Source organism: Coturnix japonica, chromosome 17 (genome assembly GCF_054131305.1).
Source record: "Coturnix japonica strain WE chromosome 17, WE-NBRP24, whole genome shotgun sequence".
Classification (NCBI taxonomy): domain Eukaryota; kingdom Metazoa; phylum Chordata; class Aves; order Galliformes; family Phasianidae; genus Coturnix; species Coturnix japonica.
The window spans coordinates 15,306,575-15,328,246 of NC_140679.1; the positions used below are offsets into that span (position 1 = coordinate 15,306,575).

At 57.0% G+C, this 21,672-nt stretch overlaps 4 protein-coding genes across 6 annotated transcripts; 1 reads left to right on the top strand and 3 right to left on the bottom strand.

Annotated features, from left to right (window-relative positions):
- Positions 1 to 130: 130 nt before the first annotated feature.
- Positions 131 to 1,290, top strand: SMIM12 (small integral membrane protein 12). The gene has a single exon (XM_015883281.2). The coding sequence runs from the start codon at positions 338 to 340 to the stop codon at positions 617 to 619; it is 282 nt and encodes a 93-aa protein (XP_015738767.2). The 5' UTR covers positions 131 to 337; the 3' UTR covers positions 620 to 1,290.
- A 4,997-nt stretch (positions 1,291 to 6,287) lies between these two features.
- On the bottom strand, positions 6,288 to 9,194 carry GJA4 (gap junction protein alpha 4). 3 transcript variants are annotated; one of them, XM_015883257.2, is made up of 2 exons: positions 9,055 to 9,194; positions 6,288 to 8,345 (listed from the first exon to the last, which is right to left on the bottom strand). In XM_015883257.2, the coding sequence occupies exon 2, from the start codon at positions 8,323 to 8,325 to the stop codon at positions 7,294 to 7,296; it is 1,032 nt and encodes a 343-aa protein (XP_015738743.2). In that variant the 5' UTR covers positions 8,326 to 8,345; positions 9,055 to 9,194; the 3' UTR covers positions 6,288 to 7,293. The 3 variants fall into 3 exon arrangements, with proteins under 3 accessions (XP_015738743.2, XP_015738746.2, XP_015738744.2); XM_015883260.3 differs by lacking the exon at positions 9,055 to 9,194 and adding an exon at positions 8,749 to 8,999; XM_015883258.3 differs by lacking the exon at positions 9,055 to 9,194 and adding an exon at positions 8,738 to 8,999.
- A 1,757-nt stretch (positions 9,195 to 10,951) lies between these two features.
- On the bottom strand, positions 10,952 to 14,295 carry GJB3 (gap junction protein beta 3). The gene is made up of 4 exons (XM_015883271.3): positions 14,259 to 14,295; positions 13,766 to 13,925; positions 12,075 to 12,867; positions 10,952 to 11,577 (listed from the first exon to the last, which is right to left on the bottom strand). The coding sequence occupies exons 3-4, from the start codon at positions 12,830 to 12,832 to the stop codon at positions 11,562 to 11,564; spliced, it is 774 nt and encodes a 257-aa protein (XP_015738757.1). The 5' UTR covers positions 12,833 to 12,867; positions 13,766 to 13,925; positions 14,259 to 14,295; the 3' UTR covers positions 10,952 to 11,561.
- Positions 14,296 to 18,443: 4,148 nt separating this feature from the next.
- On the bottom strand, positions 18,444 to 21,224 carry LOC107323840 (gap junction beta-5 protein-like). The gene is made up of 2 exons (XM_015883270.3): positions 20,771 to 21,224; positions 18,444 to 19,639 (listed from the first exon to the last, which is right to left on the bottom strand). Exon 2 carries the CDS (start codon positions 19,613 to 19,615, stop codon positions 18,740 to 18,742), a length of 876 nt encoding a protein of 291 aa, XP_015738756.2. The 5' UTR covers positions 19,616 to 19,639; positions 20,771 to 21,224; the 3' UTR covers positions 18,444 to 18,739.
- Positions 21,225 to 21,672: the final 448 nt, after the last annotated feature.

The window sequence follows — 21,672 nt, forward strand, 5'->3', positions numbered from 1 at the left end:
GCAGCGTGGGGTCTCTCCCTGTGTCTCCCGTGGATCCCCCACTCCCGCTGTCCCCTGCATTCCCCGCTCTGTCCGCTAGGTGGCAGCACACACCGCCCCGAGCAGCTCCGGTACCGGTAGCGGAAATAGCGGCTGTGACTGCGGCTGGGCCCGGTGAGTGCGGCCTGCCCGGAGCTCCGGGGCACCGGTGAGCGCTCCCTGCCCCTATAGACCGGCAGTGTGGGCCGGTAGTGCTGCCCACGGGGTGCTGGAGGCCTGCAGGCCCCGGGCACCGCGGTGTAGGCCCAAGCGGGGCCCGGCTGTCATAGCAAGGCCTGCCCCTCTCGGTGCCGCTGCCATGTGGTCCGTGCTATGGACCGCAGTGCGAACCCACGCTCCCTATGTCACCTTCCCCGTTGCCTTCGTGGTGGGTGCCGTGGGATATCACCTGGAATGGTTCATCCGAGGCCCCAACCCGCCGCCGGCTGAGGAGGACGAGAAAAGCATCTCGGAAAGGAGGGAGGATAGAAAGCTGCAGGAGATTGCGGGCAAGGACCTGACCAAGGTGGTGAGCTTGAAGGAGAAGATGGAGTTTGCACCTCGGGCTGTGCTGAACAGGAACAGGCCAGAGAAGAGTTAATGGAGCTGTTGGTTCTGAAGCTGAGGACTCACAGCTGGGCCTGGGCTGGAGGATCCTCTGTCACTGCACACCTCCACTCAGACCCCATCTGTGCTCAGGCTGTTCTCTGCCTCTGCTGCTGCACGTCACCCTCACTCTGCACACAGCAGAGCTATCGGGGTTTACCCACCCTATGAATGTCTCCAGGACTGAAGTCAGACTGTCCTCCATAGCTGGTGAATGGGGAATGGTTTGGAGATGGGATGTGTGAAACTCATCAGCTCTCAACTCATCCCCAGCAGCACAAAACCTTCATGGCTTTATCTGCCACACGTGTCACTTTAGGTTTGATTTCTTTGTGGACATGGAAACAAAAGAGATGTGGGCTCTGCTGTACACTTGGACCTGAGTGATATGGGGACCTGCCCTCCTGCTTCCATCTCTTCTTGCTCTTTGTGAACCCAGACTGATTTGCTAAAGACCTCAGCACCAATATTTTATCACCAGGAGAGCCCGAGTGCAGTGGGGACTTGGAAGCTCCTTCTGCACCATCCTGGGGCTCTGCAGCATGGAGGTGGACCAGGGGAGGCAGCCATCCTGGCCCTGCATCTATAGTGGAGCTTAGAGGTGTAGAGAATGAGCACTCTTGCTTTGTACAGGCACAGCCAGATTAAACTTCTGTGTGTCCTGGGCCTCAGTGTTGTCTTCTGCATGTCATCTGTCCTAAACCCTGACTCAGAGCATGTTTCTGCTGCTGGTGTTTCCAAGAAACCCCACTTGGCATGGCTGGGAAAGGGGTGATGGTCAGAAGGGTGGAGGAGGCACTGAAATGCCAGCCTGTATTATACAGTGTGCGTCCCTCCCAGCCCCCCTTGCCACATCATCACTTCCCCTCAGCTGCCTTATCTAAACCAGAAGGGTGGTGACAGCACTAGGTGGGGGCCCAAGGGACAGAGGCAGGAATGTTCTGTGCCAGGAGGCGAGTGCTGGGGGACCTGAAACCAGGCCAGGGCCATTGGTGTCCCATCGAGTCAAAGGAGTGTTACCAGCACAGTGGGATGAAACTCTGTGCAGGATCAGCCCCACTCTGCGCTGTTACTCTGCCTGCAGCACAGGGTTATCACTCTCTCCCAGCTTGTTTTTCCCTGGTCACGCAGTGAGCCTTCTCACCCTGCCCCAGCCTGGCCTTCCCCTCCCGGGGCCGATAAATCTGTTGTGTCTCCTGCAAAGCCCTGATGTCAGCAGCCAGTTCAGCGTTTTGCATTGCTCTGTCCTGCTTCCTTCTGCCCCGCTGACAGCTTTACTGCCCAGGCCATGTTTACCTCCAGACCTGCTCTCCTCGGGGCTGGCTTGCTGCCTGCTGGCTGAGCTCCCCACCAGGAACTCTCTGTCTGAGGCTGTTTGTGAGGGAACTGAGGCAGGCAGGGCCAGGAGGAGCTGCGTGTGCTGTATGATAACTGTGCTCAGCACTGCATGGGCCAGAAGGTGCAGGAGGACTCGTGGGGCAATGCACCAAGCCCAGTCCTGCTGTCACCCCATGTTCTGGAGTTCAAATGCCTCCCTGTCCCCCTTGCTGAGAAGCCCTTGTACTCGATCTCTGCCTTTCCCAGCCCAGCTGGGAGTGATGCTGGGCTCACTGTTGTGCTCTGGGGTGGGAACAAACCCTTCACTTCCCCCACCTGGGACCAGCTGGACCCAGCTTGGAAACCTCTTCCGAAATTCCTTTGTTCACCCCGCGACGGAGTGTCTCCCGTGGCTGTTTATAGCCCATTGATCTGCTCGTTCTCAGGCAGGGCACAATTGCGCTTTGTTGGGGCTTTGCTGGCCCATTTCCTGCCCCCAAGCCCACACAAGCCTCTCTGCTTGCTGAAACAATGTATGGGGAAGGACTGTCCGCCACCAGCATCTGTGTGGGTACCACGAACCCCACGGCACATCCCCAAGCTCTGCAACCATCTGTGCCTGCTCCCTAACCAGTGCTTCCACATTTCTGTACCAGCAGAGCACTGGGGGTGAGCCATGGGCTCCCCAAGGCATTGGGGCTTTCTGCAGACCAGCCACAAACAGGGGGAAAGTGCCACAATCCTCCTAACCCCTTGGTGCTGCAAACCCACCCTTCCTCCCATTGAATCTCAACAATGTGCTGCCTGGGAAGCACTCTCTGAACAAGAATAGGAGCTGGTGTGCACACAGGGCCAGGACAAACAGCCATGATGTCTCACTAAGAGCGAGAGGAAGCATTGCTGAATGCACCATTATGGTCAAAGTTGGCTTCCAGCTTTTCTGCACCACCCCTCGTGGGTAAGACATCGCTGTGGTCCAGCACAGGAGCTGCTGCTTTGTGGGAGGATGCTCTCCTTCATCAGCACAGGACCCTTTGTGGGAGCCCCTGTGGCAATGGGCCATGCTCTGAGCAGGGATTAAATCCAGGGTCTGCAGCTGCTACCATCCATGGGCTGGTGCCCAGATCAGAGGGCAGAATGGCACCAGGGCCACTGGCTGTGCTGGAACTCTGGCCCTACCAGACTCATGGTTTCCTCCCCATCACCTCCATGCAGAGCCATGCCCTGACTGTGACTCCTTGCTCCTGGGGGTCCCTCACCATCAGGAACAGATTTTGGTTTCCGGAGGCAGGATGCAGGGATGGAGCCAGGCTGCTCTGCTGCCTTCCCCACATTGCTTCCCAGCTCACATTGCTGGGGTTGAATGGAGACCCCAGATCCCCCCCCCCAGCTGCTCAGCACAGCTTAGCTCACCTGGGCAGCTGCAGAGGACATCCGATGAGCTCAGTGTGAGGACACATCAGCTGTGGGTCTGGGACTCTGTGACCATGTGGTGGCACCAGGGCTGCTTGGAGCAGCAGGGCCATGAGTGAGTGACGTGGCTGTGCAGAGCAGTGAGGGATCCATAGGGATTCCCACTCACATTTCCTGTCCTGGGGCAGCACTGTCACCCCAGGGCACTCAGGACGTGCCGGCAGCCCCGAGATGCAGAGGTGTGCTCAGCCCAGAGGCGCTGGCTAACGAAGGATTTGTGTCCCCCAGTGTGTCCCTGCATTCCTTGGGGACCTCTGCTCCCTGCCCTGCTGAACCCAGCCTGTTTTCCCAGGCTCCCTTCTTGTCCTTTCCCAGTGTCTCAGTCCCTCTGCAGGACCCACAGTCCCACAGCACAGCCACATTGCTGCTGCCGGCTCCAGCAAAAGCCCTGCAGCTCCACTTTAAACAAGATCCAAGGTGTGGGACTGCAACAGGGGACACGTCCCGCTCAGTGTCACCACTTCATGCAGCCACAGCTCCCAGACCCCATCCTGGGGTGGGCATGGGGGTGCAGGTGCTGCTGCAGCCCCATTGCCTGAGCACGAGGAAGCGGCTGGATGGGAGCGACAATGTCAGGATGCGGGAAGTCATCGGGACTATTGAGTGCATTTCCTCCTGCCTGTGGTTCTCACGCGGGGCTCGGGGGCCACATTGTCTGCTGTGCCCACGCGTGGAGGCCTAAATATAACCCTGCAGGGAGCTGCGTGGGGTTGGCTTTTCCCCCTTAGGCACTGGGCTGATAGGGGCAGGGTTGTGCCACGGTTTGGTGTTGCCATCATGGCAGTGCTGGGGCTCAGAGGTGCATCATTGCTATGGTCCCAGCTGGCATCGTCCTGCCCAGCCTCTACCCTTCCTCCTTTCTCAGCTGTAGTTTTGCTCCTGCAGCCGCCGCCGCTCTTCCTGCAAGTCGGATTTAGCAGCTTGCTCTTTTCTCTGTGCTTAAAAATAAACTCCTTGGTGCTCAGCCAGCTCCTTGAGCAGAGCCTTGGGATGGGATGGGCTGCAGCAGCCTGTGTGCTGCTCCTCTCTCCAGCCTGGGCTGCACTGTGCATAGGAACTCAGTGCAGGCTGGTGCTAACTGGTGGCCCTGGGACAGTGGTTAGTGTTTGGGCAATAACCCCAGCAGGGTCTGGGGTCCTGGGCAACATGTGGCCCCTGTAGGACCAGCTGAGCACCCCCAAACCCTTCCTAGATCACGAGTGGACACCCAAAAGCTGTGCCCAAGGATCCAGCCTGGGATCCCTGAGCTCCATATTGTTTGGGTGCACAACCCTCAGACATTGCTCCTCCCTCTCCAATTCTTTCACACCCTGAAGACATCACATCACTCTCTTGGCACTCATTTTCTCCCAGGAGCTATGGGTGTAGGAACAGCAGCAAGCTGCTGCTTGCACTCCATTAAAGAAAGTGTGCATGGCATAGGCAGGCTCATAATCAGATTGTTTTAGGGGCTGCACCCTTGGAAAAACCTTGGATGGAGAGAAACCCCACAAGGTCTGAGGTGGGGCTCCCCCATCCCAGGGGAAGTGGTGAGGGGCAGCACCCCAGGAAAGTGCCCATTCTGCTGTTACCCATAGGGAGCTGCAGGGCTCAGCACCATGACACAGGGCCGGGCTTTGGGTTCAGCAAGCACCATTCCCAGAAGGGAACCGGAGGGGGCTGTTTATTCAGGAGGCAACACAGAGGTGTGAGAAAGGCCGTGCATGTCTGTCCCGCCGCTATCAGTCCAAAAGGGCTCCTCCAGGCCAGCCAGCACGCTTATCAGCTGCAAACTTTTATTTGTCTTAGGGCCGCCCACCCACCTTCAGGGGGTCCCACGCCTGCCCCATCCCTGTTGCTGCAGTGCAGGTGAGCTGTGGCTGTTGTTGTTGGCACGTGCCAATGAAGGTCCCAGCGGCACAGGGTCACAGCAGCCACCATTGTCACAACAGGGGAACAATAGCAGCGTGCGGGGTCGTGTTGTTGCAGCACATGGGGGCACGCGTGGCCCCGCTGGCTGCTGGCTCCATCAAGGGGGCTTGTGGCCGTCTTGTTTTCCACCTTGCAGGGAAAAGCGTGACGTTCTCCTGGTGCCAACAAAAATATCAGCCTGGGACAGCGAGGAGAGCAAACTGCGGCTGCCTGGTGGTAAACATTCCCACTGGCAGTTGCTCCCTGCAGAGTATGGGGCTGCTGGGTTCTGCTGGTGCCTGGTGGGAGCCAGCCAAGGGGCACCCCCTGGGAAGGTCCCTGCAGAAGGTCTGTGTGTCCTGCTGCCCTACAGCACCCCAGCATGGGGGTTTGGGGATGCTCTAGGGATGTGCTCCCATCCCCATGGAGGGAGGGAAGCCAGGGAGTGGCCTGGGCACAGCTGTGGCTCTGCACAGTGCCTCCCTCCCTGCTTCCTCTGGCAGAGATACAGCCCCGTATCACCCATATTTCATTGCCTGTGGGGTATTTTTAGCCTGTCCCACCCTCGCTGAAGAGGCCCTCAGCAGAGAGCAGCAGGCTCTGCCCCAGGCTCACGGCCGCCAGGGAAACCAAATAGGGCCCCGAGGCACATTGTGTGCCTTTATCTGAAGCTCACTTCCACCTATTATGCAGCAGCTCTGTGGCTTTTACACTGCAGCAGAGCTGGGGCAGGCAGATGAGAGGCCCTGCTGATGGGGGCACCCAAAATTCTGCTTTGCACTGCAGTGACCCCATAATGGATCCTGCAGAGGCAGCAGGTGGGTTTGCACTTGTAGTGATGAACAGCATCACTAGAACTCACACTATGTCCATGCACACCTCAGCCTCACCACCTATAGGACAGCAGCAAACCCCACTGGTTCAAACCCTCTGCACTGCTCCTCTGGCATCCAGTGGAACAAACACACTCTCCACACTGCACCTTTAATTCATCCATCTTTATTCAATGAAATACAGCGTTCAGTCTGACAGGGAGGAAAGGGAAACAGAACAGAGGAGCAAAGCCCACACCCTGCGCTCATGCTCTGTAGCTGCACGTGGTCCATGAGCAGCAGATGGAGCAGGTTCCTGCAGCCCCTTCCATCTCACAGCTTTGGTGGGCAGTGGTCCATTCCTCTGCCCCATCACCAGCACTACAACCCACAGCAGGAGATGACTAGTGCAAAGTATTAAAAACAACGACCCCCTCCAACTAGTTACTGCTATGCTAATCCCTCCCCAAAACCACTGGGCTCAAGGGCTTGGAGGCCTGGGATGGACGTGGCTCTCTGGTCCCCTGCACCACGGCACCTTTAAGGCAGAAAGCTCCGTACTTGGGTCGGCACGTTAAAAATAACTTAAGAGACATCACATGGGAAAAGGTCCAGGGACAGGACACAGGGGGGGTCCCGGAGCACTCAGGGCGATGGGGACGTGCGGTGTGACAAATATCCCAGTGCAGGGTTAACCCCACTGTGGTCCACAGGGACAGGAGAAGCTCTGGCAGCAAAGCCCCAGCACGGAGCAGTGCCAGCTGTCTGCTGGGTCACAGGAAGGGGACACAGCCCACAGCCAGGACAAGAAGCTTCCCATGGTTTCACAGTGCTCCCAAACCAACAGTGGGGCTTCATCTTGTCCCAGGGACCAGCTGCATGGATAAGACCCCCTGCCAGCCTGTTCCCAGCCCTGGGGATTTTCTCCCTTTCCCACATTGATGCCAAGTCTCTCTGCCCTTCACACGCCGTCCCAGCACAACCCAGGGAAGTTTCCATGTAGTTTTCTTCCTTGCAGGGCCCATGGGGAAAACAGCAGAGAGCAGAGGTTGTGCTTGGGGGCTGGTGAGTTTGTAAGCATCAGGTCCCAATAGCAGGCACCACATCCTTGGGGTGAGCACAAGGAACAGTCCCCCAGTCCAAGCACAAAGGGACCAGGGATGGCCCCAGCCTGGCCCTAGACATACTGCTTCTTGGATGCCGAGCTGCTGGGCCGGCTGCACAGCTTCTCCTCAAGGACTGGGGCATCTGGAGCCCTGGGGGCGTAGGGGTCCGAGAGGGGCCTGGTGCTGCTGCCCAATGCCAGGTTCTCCTCATTGCGGAAGTTGGCCCAGTTCTGCTCACTGGAGAGCTTGTTGTAGGCCTGGTAGGGCGGCGTGTGGCTCTCGGACATAGGCAGGAAGGGGTAATGCTTGGCTGGGTAGGGACCCGAGCCCATGTCATCAGCAAAGGCACCCTGGCTCGGGCCAGCCGGCACCGGCACCTTCTTGATGTTGTTAAGCAGGCTCTTGCAGCAGAGGTGGAAGAGCTCCAGGAGGTTGAGGATTAAAGAGATGAGGCCCATCACCAGCATGAAGATGATGAAGATGGTCTTCTCGGTGGGGCGGGAGATGAAGCAGTCCACCTGGTGTGGGCAGGGGTCCCTCTTGCACACATAGCGTGGCACCATAGAGAAGCCATACAGGTACCACTGGCCAACAAGGAAGCCTGCCTCAAAGATGCTCTTGCAGATCACACTGATGATGTACGTCCACATCAGTGCCCCTTGGATCTTGAGTCGCCCATCCTCTGTCATGTAGATCTTGGACATCTTCTTCTCTACAGCTGCCAATGCTTGTTCAATCTTTGGGTCCTTGCTGTGGATAGCCCGGAGCTCATTCTCCTGCTGTTTCAGCTTCTCCTCCTTCCGCGAGAGATAGACAACGTGGCCCAGGTAAATGAGGGTCGGGGTGCTGACAAAGAGGAACTGCAGCACCCAGTAACGGATGTGGGAGATGGGGAAGGCTTTGTCATAGCAGACGTTGGTACAGCCGGGCTGTTTGGTGTTGCACACGAAGTCCGACTGCTCGTCCCCCCACACGGACTCACCAGCCAAACCCAGGATGAGGATACGGAAGATGAAGAGGACGGTGAGCCAGATCTTCCCGATCACAGTTGAGTGCTCCTGGACTTGGTCCAGCAGTTTCTCCAGGAATCCCCAGTCTCCCATCTTCTAGGAGCCTTGTGCCTCTGGCAGCAGAGGGAGGAGAGGGGGATTGAGTCAATCCTGTATTCACATGCTGCATCCTTAAGCTTTCTCAGGACCTTCAGAAGGTCCCAGCAAACCCATTGTGAGGGCATGACTGGCAGCTCACAGGAGCAGCCTAAACTCACCCCTCCTTCAACCCAGCTCCAACAAAGGGCAGCAAGCAGCGTGACTACAGAGACAGCGGCACAAAGCACTGAGTACAGCTGCCACCCCGACACCCAGGCAGTGCTGTCCCCACATCGAGTGCACAATCAGAGTCATTAAAGATGGAAAAGACCACTAAGCTCAGCCCAACCTCGCTGTAGGACAATTCCACCTCAGCCCCAAATTGTTCCCCCATAGCCCCCAGCCTGGGGGTCCCAAAGCAACTTACTACACACAAACCAGGAACTCCTTGGGGGGGACCCTGGTTGTCCCAAATGGAAGCTCTGCCGACCAGCCAGCCTGCCCCACATTCCCCCTCATACCACAGCCCTGCAGCCCAGCTGGGAAAGAGGAAGCAGCCACAGCCCTGACTCCTAATTAACCTCTGCCAATTAAGCACAGCTGGACCGTTAAAGGAACACGTCTCCCGGTGGGATGGAGAAATGCCCCGAAGCAGAAAAGCGGGTGCATGCAGAGAGCAGTGACCCTATTGCGAAGCAAAAAGTGATACAGTGCCGGGGGTCCCGAGGGGTCCCACTCACTCACCGCCCTCCTGGCAGCGCTGGGCACGTCCCTTCTGCCTCGGGCCGTGCAGGTTGTGAACGGCAGGGCCGGGCCGGGCTGCGGGGGCCGTGCGGGACCCGGGGGAGCCGGAGGCCGGGCCGGGCCGGGGCCGCCCGCTCCCACCCCGTCGGGGCGGGCCGGGGGCGGTGGGGCCGCCAGCACCGCCCGGGAGGGCTCCCGGTGACGGTGGGAGGCGGGGAGAGAGAAGTTGTACACGACCCAAACGCGAATCGTTGCCGGGGCCGAACGTCGGAGTCAATACAGTACGGGACGGGCGGGGGGAGAGGAGCCGGCGGGGGGTCGGCAGCTCCATGGGGGAGACGGGGACAGAGAGCGGTGGGAATGGCTGTGTCCTGTTGTTCCCTGCAGTCATGCGGGGAGAGTCCGGCGGCTGAGCGCCCGGCACCCGTTCAAAGCCCCTCTGCAGCCGGGGGCATCGCGAGGCGGCGGGGACAGCCGTGAGGACATCAGACGGGAGACGCTCCGGTCCCGTACGGCCGTACCCGGAGGATGCTGCCCTCGGCACCGCTCCGTTCCTGCGGGATTTGGGATATTCCGCTCCTCCAGGCGCTCGTGGAGCGGGGCCGTGCGCGGCGTGGGCGCTGGGTGGTGCTGGAGCCACACCGCAGGATGAGCTTGGGCAAAAGGCACGGAGCTGCGGCAGCCGTCGGGTTCGAACAGAGCCCGGCTGAGATAAGGGAGGGTTTGGGGACAGCGGGAGGTTGTGGGGTGGCACCGGGAGGCCGCGGTGCGGATGCTCTGAGTAGCTTTGCTCTTAGTGAGGGGACCGGAGATGCGGCTGATGCAGGAAAGCAGTGTAATTAATGCTGATATTTTATGCACAGGGTTAAGTCCTGCTGCTCAGGGGGACAGAACCCCATTTGTGTTCCCCCAGCTGCAGTGGGATGGCACACAGCACAGGCTGCATGGGAGCGGCAGGACTTGGGCAATCCAAGCAGAAACTGGGCCAAGGAGCTGCTGCCTCTCCCCACCAGGATGTGGCATTTTTTCCTCACAGACAGGTCTGAGCAGAGGTGGAGCCAGAACAGCCTTATTACGTTTAATATAAATTAATTGCATTGGGTAACATCCACGTGTTGTGGCACCATCTGTCCAGCAACCATCTCCCATCCAGCTCACCAGGGTCACCGCTTCCCCCTTCCCACCAGCCCGAAACTGAGCTGCTTCTGTGAGTTATTTCCATCTGTCTCCAGTGATGCTCTGCATCCTGCCAGTCCTTCATGGGTGGAAATGATCACCTCTGGGGAACAACCCCAAAGCCACAAAGGAATTAGAGCTGTCCCCACTTGTGGATGCACCAGCTCCCACACCAGCCACATTGAGCTACCAGGGCACCTCAATGCAGACCCCACACTGGTTGCAGAGGCACATCCCTATCAGATACTTGTGATATCTGTCCTCTGGTGCAGGGTACCCAAGTCTGGCAGCACAGATGGCACAAGTGACAAGGTGCTGAGCAGCAGAGATACGTCACCATGCCACATGGGCATCATTGTCTCTCCAGTGCAGCACAAACCCCAGCCGTGGCATCACACGCTGCACTACGTGTGTGGATTGGGAAAAGCATGGGTTGAGCAGACCCTCTGCAAAGAGCTGCTTAGGGAGAGATTAAGTAGAAATCATTTCTATTTATTGTAATATTTATCAAGGTTTAGTAAATGATTGATGTTGATCTCGCCTTGATTTCCTTGGGGGCCAGCGTGCAGTTCTGGTGAATTAAAGTTTAACCAAGTGTGACAAGTGGGAGGGAAGGGGGCAGGGGGCTGAACCCACCGGGGGCTCCTGAGGAACCAACACAAATCCATTCCTTCAGCCCTCACCTCCCCCTGCCATTTCCAGCAAGCAGAGCAGATCCCAATGTCTACAATGAAACGTTTATTGACCCCTTGGATTCATTGCTAATGCCGTGAATGACACATCCGTCTGAGGCAAGGGGTGGGTGCAGAGGGAAGCAGCAGAGCCAGAAAAGCCACTTGTGCAGGACGTCAACGAGCTGCTTGCATGAGCAGAGAGAGACAAGTTGTTCCTGCCCCTGTCCTGGGCCAATGTGGCAGCACCGTATAATGGGCACCAGCAGCCTGTGCTGGGCACTGCTCAATGCAATTGTACCCAGCATAGGAGCAGCAGCACAGGAAAACCAAGAGGAGCTGCTGGAGCCTCTGGCTGCTCCCTCCTGCTGCTCCCAGTCCCATGTGCCCTCCAAGCATAATGGCTTTGTACCCACTAGGAGCAGCTTGGTGGCTGCTTAGCAGAGCACAATGTCCAAGCACTGCTGGGTGCATCCAGCAGAGCTCAGGGGCTGCTTTTCCCTTACCCGCATCTTCTCAAGCACCCCACAGTCCTCTTTCAGGGGATTTCATTAGGTTTAGTCATTTTTCAAAGGGGTCAAATCTCCAGAGCTTGGGAACTTCATAGGCTTGAGAAGCTCATGGTCCGAGGGGAAGGTGAGATGGCTGGGACAAGGGAGGTCACGGCTCCTCTCCTCTGTGGAAAGAACAGACACTCTTAGTTACAGCCAAGCACGCTCTTACTGCTGGGACACCCTGGGGATGTGCCTGTGGTCATTAGTCCTGGCAGTTAGTGCACAGAGTCCCCATACCTCATGCTGTGGGTCCCTAAGGAGATCTTGTCTGGTGGTGGGATGGGGTCCCTCTGTGTCCCAGCTTGGTCTGTGCCCACCCTGTACCTGCCCTGTGCTGCAGAGGTCACAACCACCCCAGCCTGTCATCACTACATCACTCACATTCCCATGACATACAATTGCCCATGGAGACACCAAGATTTCCCATGTATGTTTTTCCCACCCCTTACAGGGCCAGTGAAGTCCCAGCTGAAGGCTCTGATGGTGGCATTGCTGGTGGTCACCTCCAGTGCAGCCATCCCTTGCACATACCAGGACCCTTCTCCCTCCCTCTTCCCCTTCCATGACCCCATCACATGGAGGTCAGGATGGGAACCAAGGCCTTTAAGCTGCCACACACCTATTCAGGGCCTTGTTCTCCCTCTCCTCCGCCTTGAGGTGGCACTGGCAGGTGGAGGCTTTGCTGTAGCTCATAGAACGCTTGATGGACTTCTTCCACTTGAGCGTGCTCCGAACAACCCGCTTGAAGATGAGGTAGAAGATCTCACAGACAGTGAGGACAATGCAGATGGAAGAGGCTCCGACCATGAAATAAGTGAAGACTCTCTTCTCGGTTGGCCGAGCGATGTAGCAGTCTACAGTGTTGGGACAGGGCTCCACATTGGTGCACTTGACCAGCCGTGGCAAGTCGAAGCTGTCCCACATCTTGTGGAGGAGGTAGAGGAACAGGATCTCTATGATGAGCTTGAAGAAGAGGCTGAGCAGGTAGGTCCACCACAGCCCCCCGTGCTTTTTGCCTGTGTTGCTGTACAGCTTGGGGCAATTCTCCCCATTCTTCTCCCTGTTCTTTTTCTCACGGTCCTCCCTGTAAGCCACGTGCATGATGACCAGCAGGGAGGGACAAGTGACAAAGATGAGCTGCAGAGCCCACAGGCGGATGTGGGAGATGGGGAAGAAGTGGTCATAGCAGACGTTGGTGCAGCCTGGCTGGCGTGTATTGCAGTCAAAGTCCTTCTGCTCGTCCCCCCAGACACGTTCAGCTGCCACCACATAGACCAGGACACGGAAGACAAAGACCACAGAGAGCCAGATGCGACCAAAGGCAGTGGAATATTTGTTGACCCCACTGAGCAGCCCCTGCAGTGTTTTCCAATCCATGGTGAGTGGTGATGGCTGCAGCCAGAATCAGACACCTGGAGAAACATGGATGGGTGGGGAGATTCAATAGGACACAGCAGCAGGGCAGCTCATCTCCTGCAGCACTGCAGTGCTGTACGGACCCTCCTAACCCAGCTGACCTCCTGAACTGCCATAAGAGCTACCTGGAGTACTCCTGCCTACCACAGTCCTCGACTGCACACATTGGTATAAATTGGCAACAAAATCCCCTGGATAAACAGACAGGCTGTGCCCTGGGAGGATGTTGGGGCTGTGTGACATGCTGGGTATTGCAGCAAAGCAAACCCTAAAGTGAAAAGCACCCCTGGGATGGGGGCAGGAGGGAACCTTGCTGCACATTTCCATCCCCCCCCTTCAGTGCCCAAAGGAACACATGCTCCTGGCCACCGCAGTGCATTGCCAGGCCCTGTTTGGGCTGCTGGGTGCTCACACATCAACCCAAATGGGTGACTACTCAGGGCACGTCACTTCATGTGCTGAGACACATCAGAGCTGTGGTATGATGGAAGGGAGGCTTTGGGGAGCCCGTGGCCACCGTTAATCACCTAGCGGGTGAATCTCCCCAGCAGGACCAGGCTGGCAGGGCTCCCCATAGGATACAGCACCAGCTGTGTGTGGTCTCCACTCCTCCAGCCCCGGGTTTACCTCTCCAGGAATTCACATCCATCAGCTGCACTCCCCTGCATGCTCTGCACAGCCCTGGGGCTGTGGGAGTGCTGGGCAGCCCCTGTGCACATCCATGGGGGGGGAGAAACACTAATAATGAGAGCCCATGTGTGTCACCCTGGCTATCACTCCTCTGCCAGGTTCCAGTGCAGATGCTCCCCAGTATCACCATCCCCAGCATTCCCACACCCCACATTCTCATGCTGAACAAGCTCTGCCTGTACAAACCCAGCACCTGAGACATACCTGCAAGAGGCTCCAGTTCTGTCCCTGCTCACCGAGGGCTGCAGGGTGGGAAGATCCCAGTTTGGGGCATGGCTGGCAGCACGATCACAGCACAGTGCTCGGGATCCCCTCACTGCTTGGTTCTATGTGAGGTGGCACCTTGGTTCTACGTGTCCTGGGGCTGTGTGGAAGGAAAAGATCCTCAAGTTCTGCCCAGAGCCCAAAGAGCTGCTGGAGAGCCCAGCCCTGCTGGGGTATGAGCAAGCCCAGCATTCCCTCTCAGCCCTTCCTACACATCTGATGTGAGATCAGGAGCAGGGAGCTGCCACGTACCCATCCTCTCTTCACTCCAGCTGAGTGAAGCCTGGAGCCCAGAACACACCCCACCAGGAACACTGACCTTTCACCATCTCCCCTGACAGCCACCTGCAAATCCCCCATATCCCCACCCCTGGGGCTCTATGTGCAATGCTGTGCAGCCCCCCCCTCCCCAACACACACACCCAGCACTCGCCTCAGCCTGGTGCCGCTCCTGTCCATGTGTCTGCAATGGGGCAGGAAGGGAAGCTGAGCTGGGAGCCGAGCACCACGCCCCATGTTGTGCAAGCCCCGCGGCTCAGTGATGCTGGCTGATGTCCAGGGGCAGCTCCAGGTGTGCTGGGCTCTGCCTCCTGCAAAGCACCCAGAGACACTGCGTGCCAACCTGCTGCGTCACCCCCAGGTCCTGCCCTGTGTGGGTGCAGGGTGGTTTCCATCTGGGGTGCAAATGTAGCAGAGCTAGGAGCAGGGATGGGGTGGTTGTGTCCCCTCATTGCCCTGTGCTGTGGGTGTATGTGGATCAAGTCCATGGGGTCTTGACACAGCATCAGGGTTCCCAACTTCAGCCACTGCAGTATAGCACAGAGCTGTGACACCCATAGCCCCTTAGCACTGCAGGATCCATCCCACCTCATCCAGCACAGCCCACAGCAGCTCTAAAAACTCCCACCCCAACCCTGCTCTGGGTCTGGGCAGCTCTGGGAACAGGAAAGCCCATTGTTGGCTGCATGTTCTGCAGTACCCCTGTGTGCTTGGGTCCCAGTTGCAGTGTGACATGATGGGAAGGTTTGTTCTGTTCCGAGTAACTGGGTGAGTCTGGCAAACAGCTCGGCGTGGTTATTGTCTGTGCACATGCACATACATGCTTGGGTTGAACAACAAAGGCAGGTTAAATCCTGCAGCAGGAGCAATAGAGCCAGATTCCTCCACCAGAAACAACAGCAGCTCCTCCAGGTGATGCTCTGTGCCCTGGGGGCTTTAAGCATCAAATCCAGCATCAAACCCAGCCCAGCACTGATGGGGCTCTCACTGTCAGCCCCATCCACACCCAGAGTGATCCCAGCAACAGTTGTTAAGAGTCACAAGTTACACCATTATGACCCATTTCTAATACAATTTGCCTTACTAATACTTTGGCAACAGAACATAAGTATCTCCAACCCACAGCACCCCACAGACACCGCCCCACTCCGGGTGCTGCTGGGTGAGACCTTTCCCAACACACAGCACCAACCAGGCAGCGTGACCGTGCCCTGCTGACCGCATCCTGCCCCATCCTTATGGGACCCAGAACGCATCCCTAAGTGGGCAACACCCCTGGGATGCTGGGTCAGACCCTCCCTGTGTGGGCAGCCAAGTGTCACCAAGCGTCCCTGCTCCACCTCAACCCCATTTCACGCCTCTGCTAACATGGCTGTGGGTAGGGTTGCATTTCCTCTTGCCTGTGGTTTGCTGGCCCTGTGGTTCCTGCTGGCATCACTCCGTCACTGCACAGCTTTGGGGCCCCCAGGGCACGGTGCTGGGACCCCTCCCAGTGCAGGGCATGGCTGGTGCTCACCATGCTGTGCTCAGAGCACACACAAGGAGCCGCTCCCTGAGGCAATGGAGCCTTGCTGCATTTTTTCACTCCAGGTCAAGAAGGGTTGGTGCTGTTCCAAGCTGGGGGCACAGTGGTGAGCAGGAGAGCCCAAGTGAAACCTTACATGGTTCCCAGGCATCTCTCATGCTCTGCTCAAAGCAAACACAGCAGTTCCCAGTGCCAAATCCAGGCCATCCCTGTTTCTTCCCCCCTCCCGTTCTCTCAAATGGAAAGAGGAGGAAGTGGGACCTGGGGTGATGATATGCCAGGCACTGACCTCCCTGCTATAAGCAAAGCCAGGGCCCCTGGAGCCCTTCCCTGGCCCTGGGCACCTATCAGCAGGATCAGGAATTTGAGCTATTTTGTAGCAAGCCATGAGATGTAGCAGGAATCTGGGGGCTGTGGCCTAAGAGATAGAAAAAGCAAAGGGAGGAGACCAAAAGCCACCCAGCTGGTCTGGTTTGTTCCCCAGGCAGCAAGAAAACCTGTGGTCCCAGCAGCCCCTCCACTGCAGCTGGGGCTTTTCAGCAGGGGCTGAGTGCCCTGCAGCTCTGACACTATCACAGGGAGAAAGTTCAGTGCCTTTTGACATGGGCAGGAGTTTTTGCCTGCAGCAGTTGGGTGGGGAAGGAACACAGCCCCGTGTTGTGCCGCGCTCCGCTGGGTATTTGGGCAGCCACGCCAAGAGCATACCTCCCATCTGCGGCTGTGCTTGGCCTTTGGATTGTGCTTTTTCCTTAGCAGGAAGCAGCTTCAACCTATGAATGCATGTCCACGTGGGAGCAAGACGCTTGGAGCCCCCCCAGATCCATCAGCATCTCTGGGAATGCCCCATCCTGCAATCAGCACAACATGACCTCAAAAAGCACTCAGTGACTTCCAGCGTGCTGACCCCGGGGCCTCCATTAGGAAGCAATCGAGCTGCGGAGCACGCATCCTTTAAACAGCAGCGGAAAAAAACAGATCTCAAAGTCTCCTTAAAAGAGTCTTCAATGAGGTTTGCAAGGCAGAGGTGCCGGGTCACAGTGGGGCCGGGTCTTGGCATTGCCTTTGATCCATCCCAGCCCCGACCTCACTGCAGTGTGGGAATTGCCGGGGGCGTGGGAGCAGAGAATTGGCCATAAATCAGAGGTTTTGTCCTCAATTCCCAGCAACCAGGGGCGTTTCTGACAGTGACCCTGCTGGGAAGGATGGGCTGCCCCAAATGGCACTCAAGTCCCTCAGCACCCCCAGCTGGGCTGGCATTGGCAATGCTTTAGTTTTAAATGCTGCCTTCCATAAATTCATGGGGCTTCTGGGCATCCCTCACAGTAGAGCAGCCTCCAGATGATGATGATGATGCAAAGTATAGAAAACACTCAGCCTTTATGATAACATCCCCTCGTGCTCTGTGCCCCACAGAGGCACCACTGTCCCCCCATTCCCAATTTCTGCATCAATCTCAGCTCCCTTTGGTGTAGATCACAGACACACAGCTGAAGGAACAACATAACCATGCTGATGCCCCACCAGCCACAGCCAAACCCCAGCGTGGATGGTGCAAGGTTTTGCAGAGCTGCTGCAATGCTTGCTCCAGGCGAGATAACGCAGCACAACAACAGCAGCACCTGGACAGTCAGGTCCTGCACTGCTGCTTTGATGGATGGAAGTGGGGCAGGGATGTTTGGATGTGGGCTGAGCTGAATGTGTCCCATCCCTGCAGAGATTATGGCTTTCAGCTGGGGGACGCCTCTGGGTTTTGCTCTTAGAGGACAGCTTTAATCAGCAGCAGGCAACCGTGCTGCAAATCAAACAGCCCAGCCCTGCACTCCAAAGGAGAGGTGAGGGCTTAGCACAAGGAGCAGCTTGAATCCTCTGCTGCTGAAGATCTCAGCAAGGAACACTATACAGCAAAGAGAGGACAGAGATCAAACCAGCTTCACTTAAAAGAGATAGAGGGAATCCACACCTATGTACCACCTGCCACCATCACCCAAGGGTGTCCAAACTCACCGCTGTTTGTGCCAGGTGCCAACAGAATCCTGAGAGGCAGAGACCCCCCTGTGCTCTTTCATCACCCCCATCCTTATGGGGCAGCCCCACACATCACCCCCATGGGGGAACCCAGCATCTACAGCCCCCAGCACATCAGAGCTCAGCTCTGCAGAGCTGTGGGCTCAGGTTAATGGGCTCAGGTTAATGAGCTCAGACCTGCTGCAAAGTGGAAGCAGCTGTGCAGAGAGGTGGCCAAGCAGAGCCATGCACTGCAGGGCTGGGCAGGGGGGGCCCCATGTGCCTTTTCTCTGAAGCAAACACAGCAAGTGCTGGGGCTTTCTGTGCACACGGAAATAATAATTGCACCCTCTAAATACAGCGAAACCAGTAACAGATCGAGCCGCTTGTTCAATGTTAATGTTACTTATGAGTGCATTTGCCATGAAATTATTGTTAATTATTCATTCCAGCTAATGTTCAGTTACTGTTGATGGCCTTAGAAATTGCAGAGCAGCCTGAGTCACGGCAGAACGCGACATATTACAGCAATAAACGAGATCATACTCTGCCATTTAATGTTATTGTTTAATCAATGGCTGGGGTGTTTTTCCTCTCCTTTATTTGGCTGCTTTGCTCGGGTGTTTTTCTCCAGCCCACAGCAGGCTCCTCACCCTCGTGCTTTGTGGCTGTATTAAGAGTAGCATCACTCACAACCAGCTCCAGAGCTGCTCGGTGCCTTTCCAGGGTCAGCAGAGCCCTCGTGCCCCTCTTGGCATGAGATCTCCCCTGCAGTTTTGTGCCCCAAAAGCAGGAGAACATCACTTAGAGACAGAAGTATTTATTCACTGCAAAGATACACTCGGAACCCACTGAGGCACTGAGCTGAGGCAGGCTCAATGCATGGCACAGAGCTGTTTGCCCCTCGCCTTGTGCTACCCACAGGCTCATCTTGCAGCACCTGCTCTTACCCTAAATCCATCAGAACGATGCAAACTGCCTTGCCATGAGGAGGGGAGAGGCTGAGCCCCATCTCCATAGTTGAGCCACCCCAGTGCTCACAAGATGAGGACTTGGGATGGTCCCATCTGGAGTAGGATCTTGGTAGCCACAGCGCTCCGGCAGCCCTAGGAAGGAGTCTTCTCCTGCTCAGGCAGTGTGGTGGGGATGGAGGTTGTAGGGATGGAGGCTGCAGGGACGGAGGCTACAGGGATAGAGGTTGTAGGGATGGAAGCACTGGGGATGGAGGCTGTGGGGTCTTTGAATCCCACCCCATGGAACACCTGTCCCGCTGTGCTTGCAGGCTCGGCACAGTCATGGCTGTCCTGGTGGCTCTCCCCAGTGCTGGCCTGCAGGCGCTCCCGACACCGCTTGCCGATCAGGTAGGCAGCCTCCACCACGCTGAGCACGATGCAGATGCAGGTGGTGACCACCATGAAGAGGGTGAATATAGTCTTCTCAGTGGGCCGGGAGATGAAGCAGTCCACGACATTGGGGCAGGGGGGCAGCTGGCATTTCACCAAGCGGGGTAGGGTGTAGTTCCTGTAGAAGCGGTAGAAGATGTAGAGGAAAACCATGTCCACGCCAGCCTTGACGATGAGGCTGAACAGGTATGTCCACCACAGCCCACCTCTCTTCTTGCCGGGGTGGGGGAAGCGGGAGCGGTAGCTTTCCCCCCTTGCAGCGCGGTGCTGCTGTGCCTTGGCCTCCCGGTAAGCCACGTGCATGATGACCAGCAGAGAGGGACAGGTGACCAGGATGAGCTGCAGAGCCCACAGGCGGATGTGGGAGACGGGGAAGAAGTGGTCGTAGCAGACGTTGGTACAACCCGGCTGCCGAGTGTTGCAATCAAAGTCTTTGTGGTCATCGCTCCAGACGCGTTCAGCTGCCACCACGTAGACCAGAAGGCGGAAGATGAAGACGAGGGAGAGCCAAATGCGGCCGAAGGCTGTGGAATACTTGTTGACCCCACTGAGCAGCCCCTCGAACACCGACCAGTTCATGGTCTCCTGGTCCTGTTAGCTGCTCTGGAAAGAGAGAGGAAACACAGTGAGGGGCTGTCTCTGGCAGCATCGGGAGGTCCCAACCTGTATGCCCCATGGCACTGAGCTATAATCCCACCTGGGTGCCCTCAGGGACATCCACTGCCCTTTGCTCACACTGAAGAACCCTCTGCTAAACACCGTCCCCACCTGTGGGGTCTGGGGACCCAGCAAAGCTTCAGGAGCAGCATCCTCCAGCCACTGCTCACCGCAATCTGAGCCCGGCTCAGCCTGTCCCCATCCCACACCGCCCTCCCCATTTCTCACCTCATCACCCAGGTATTTGTTATTATTTTTCTTACACTACCAGGCCTGGCACAACAAATAGGAGCAGGCCGGGGTGTGACTCATCCGGCAGCTCCGTGGCTCCACCACTGTGTCCTCTCCCATTGCTGGAATCCAACATCTCCTCCACTCCCCCCACCTCAAAGCACAGGAGGAGCCTGACATCAACTGCAGCGCTGCCCACACACCAGGGCAGGCAGCTCCTGTGAGCTGGTTTGGCACAGAATATCATGGCATGGCACAGCATGGCATGATATGGCACATTCTGCCATGGCGAGTGGGCACCATGCAGTGGGTTTGGAGGGGCTGCTCAGCCCCAGGCAATGCAGAGTTGCTGCTCTAAGGCTGTGTGCCCACCATCACTAGTTGGCATCAGCTCAGCCTGTTCCATCCCCAGGACCCGGAGCAGTTCTGTTTGACCCTGGTTTGCACTGAGCCCGATAAACATGTCCCACATGGAAAGGCATAATTCCCAATGCTGCTTTTGGGACCAACTCTCCTTATAAATCTCCTTCATTTATCAACAAAACAACATTTCCCTTTGCTAGCAATGCATCATAGGCTCCACTGCTCCGTGCAGTCTATGCTGCCCTCCCAGTGCCCCATACCTCCCTTGGGACCCAGAGCTCCCTGCATCTCCCATAGGGTTGGCTGCAGGACTGGGGACATGCAACAACACCCATTATTTTTTCCCTTTCCCAAGCAAGCTGACAGCAGCAGCCCAGGGTGCACATTCACACTGCAGTGCGGGGCTCAGCTGCGTGCACCCACAATGAGAGAATCCCCCATTCCACACCACCAAAGCTCCCAACACCCGGGGCTGCCCCTTACCTGGGGACGTCCCGCAGAGGCCGGGTCGGTGCTCGCTGGGTTGGAGCTCATCACAGGGTGTGCGTGGTGTGAGTCATCACAAGGCTCCTGGGAGCGAGGAGGAGATTCCCAGGGGGCAGGGGTTGGCTTTGGGGCAGATCCTTGTATTGGGTCACACTCTGCCTGCACTGCAGGAAGGGTTGTACCACTGCAGGGATGTGCTCAGGGTGCCTGGCTGTCTTGGGTACAATGGGGTGTCCCAGTAGAGTGAGTGCTGCTGTTCCACCATGTGGTCCCTACTGCTGTCCCACACCTTCTCTTGCTTGGACTCTCAGGGACTGCCCCAAAGTCCTCCCTAGATGGGAACCCCATCCCACAGCAGTGCAAGGGCTGCCTGGGTGCTGCATGCAGTGCCAAAGCACAGGTAGGTCTGACACCATTTGAAGAGCAAATAGATGTTTCATTTGCAATTCCACTGGGGGTAAAAAAAAAAAAAAGAAAAAGAAATGTAGAGAAACAAATCTAAACAGCTGTAAAGTAAATTACCACTGTTTGCTGATGGCTCCAGGGAAGAGTTCTGCAGTTTGAAATCAAACAAGCCCTTTTCTGTTTTAAATCATCAGAGTGACAGCTGGGATGGGAGGGGGGTGGTTTCCAGGTTCCCCTTTAGTGATGGAGGCACTCCAAATGGGCTCTCACAGCTTGGCACTGTGGGGCCCAAGTCATCCTTTTATGGGTACATTGGGGCTATGTGTGCTCCCTGCTGCCTCTTCCCACTTCCATTGACCAAGCAGTTCAGACTTGCAGAGGCACAGAGGTGCCAGAGGCTGCATCCTGCCCATGGGGAGCAGCTCACCCAGGCGGGTCAGCACACAGAGGTGTGTTAATGGCAGCACTCCGTCTTGCAGGAAAAAGCCCCATTA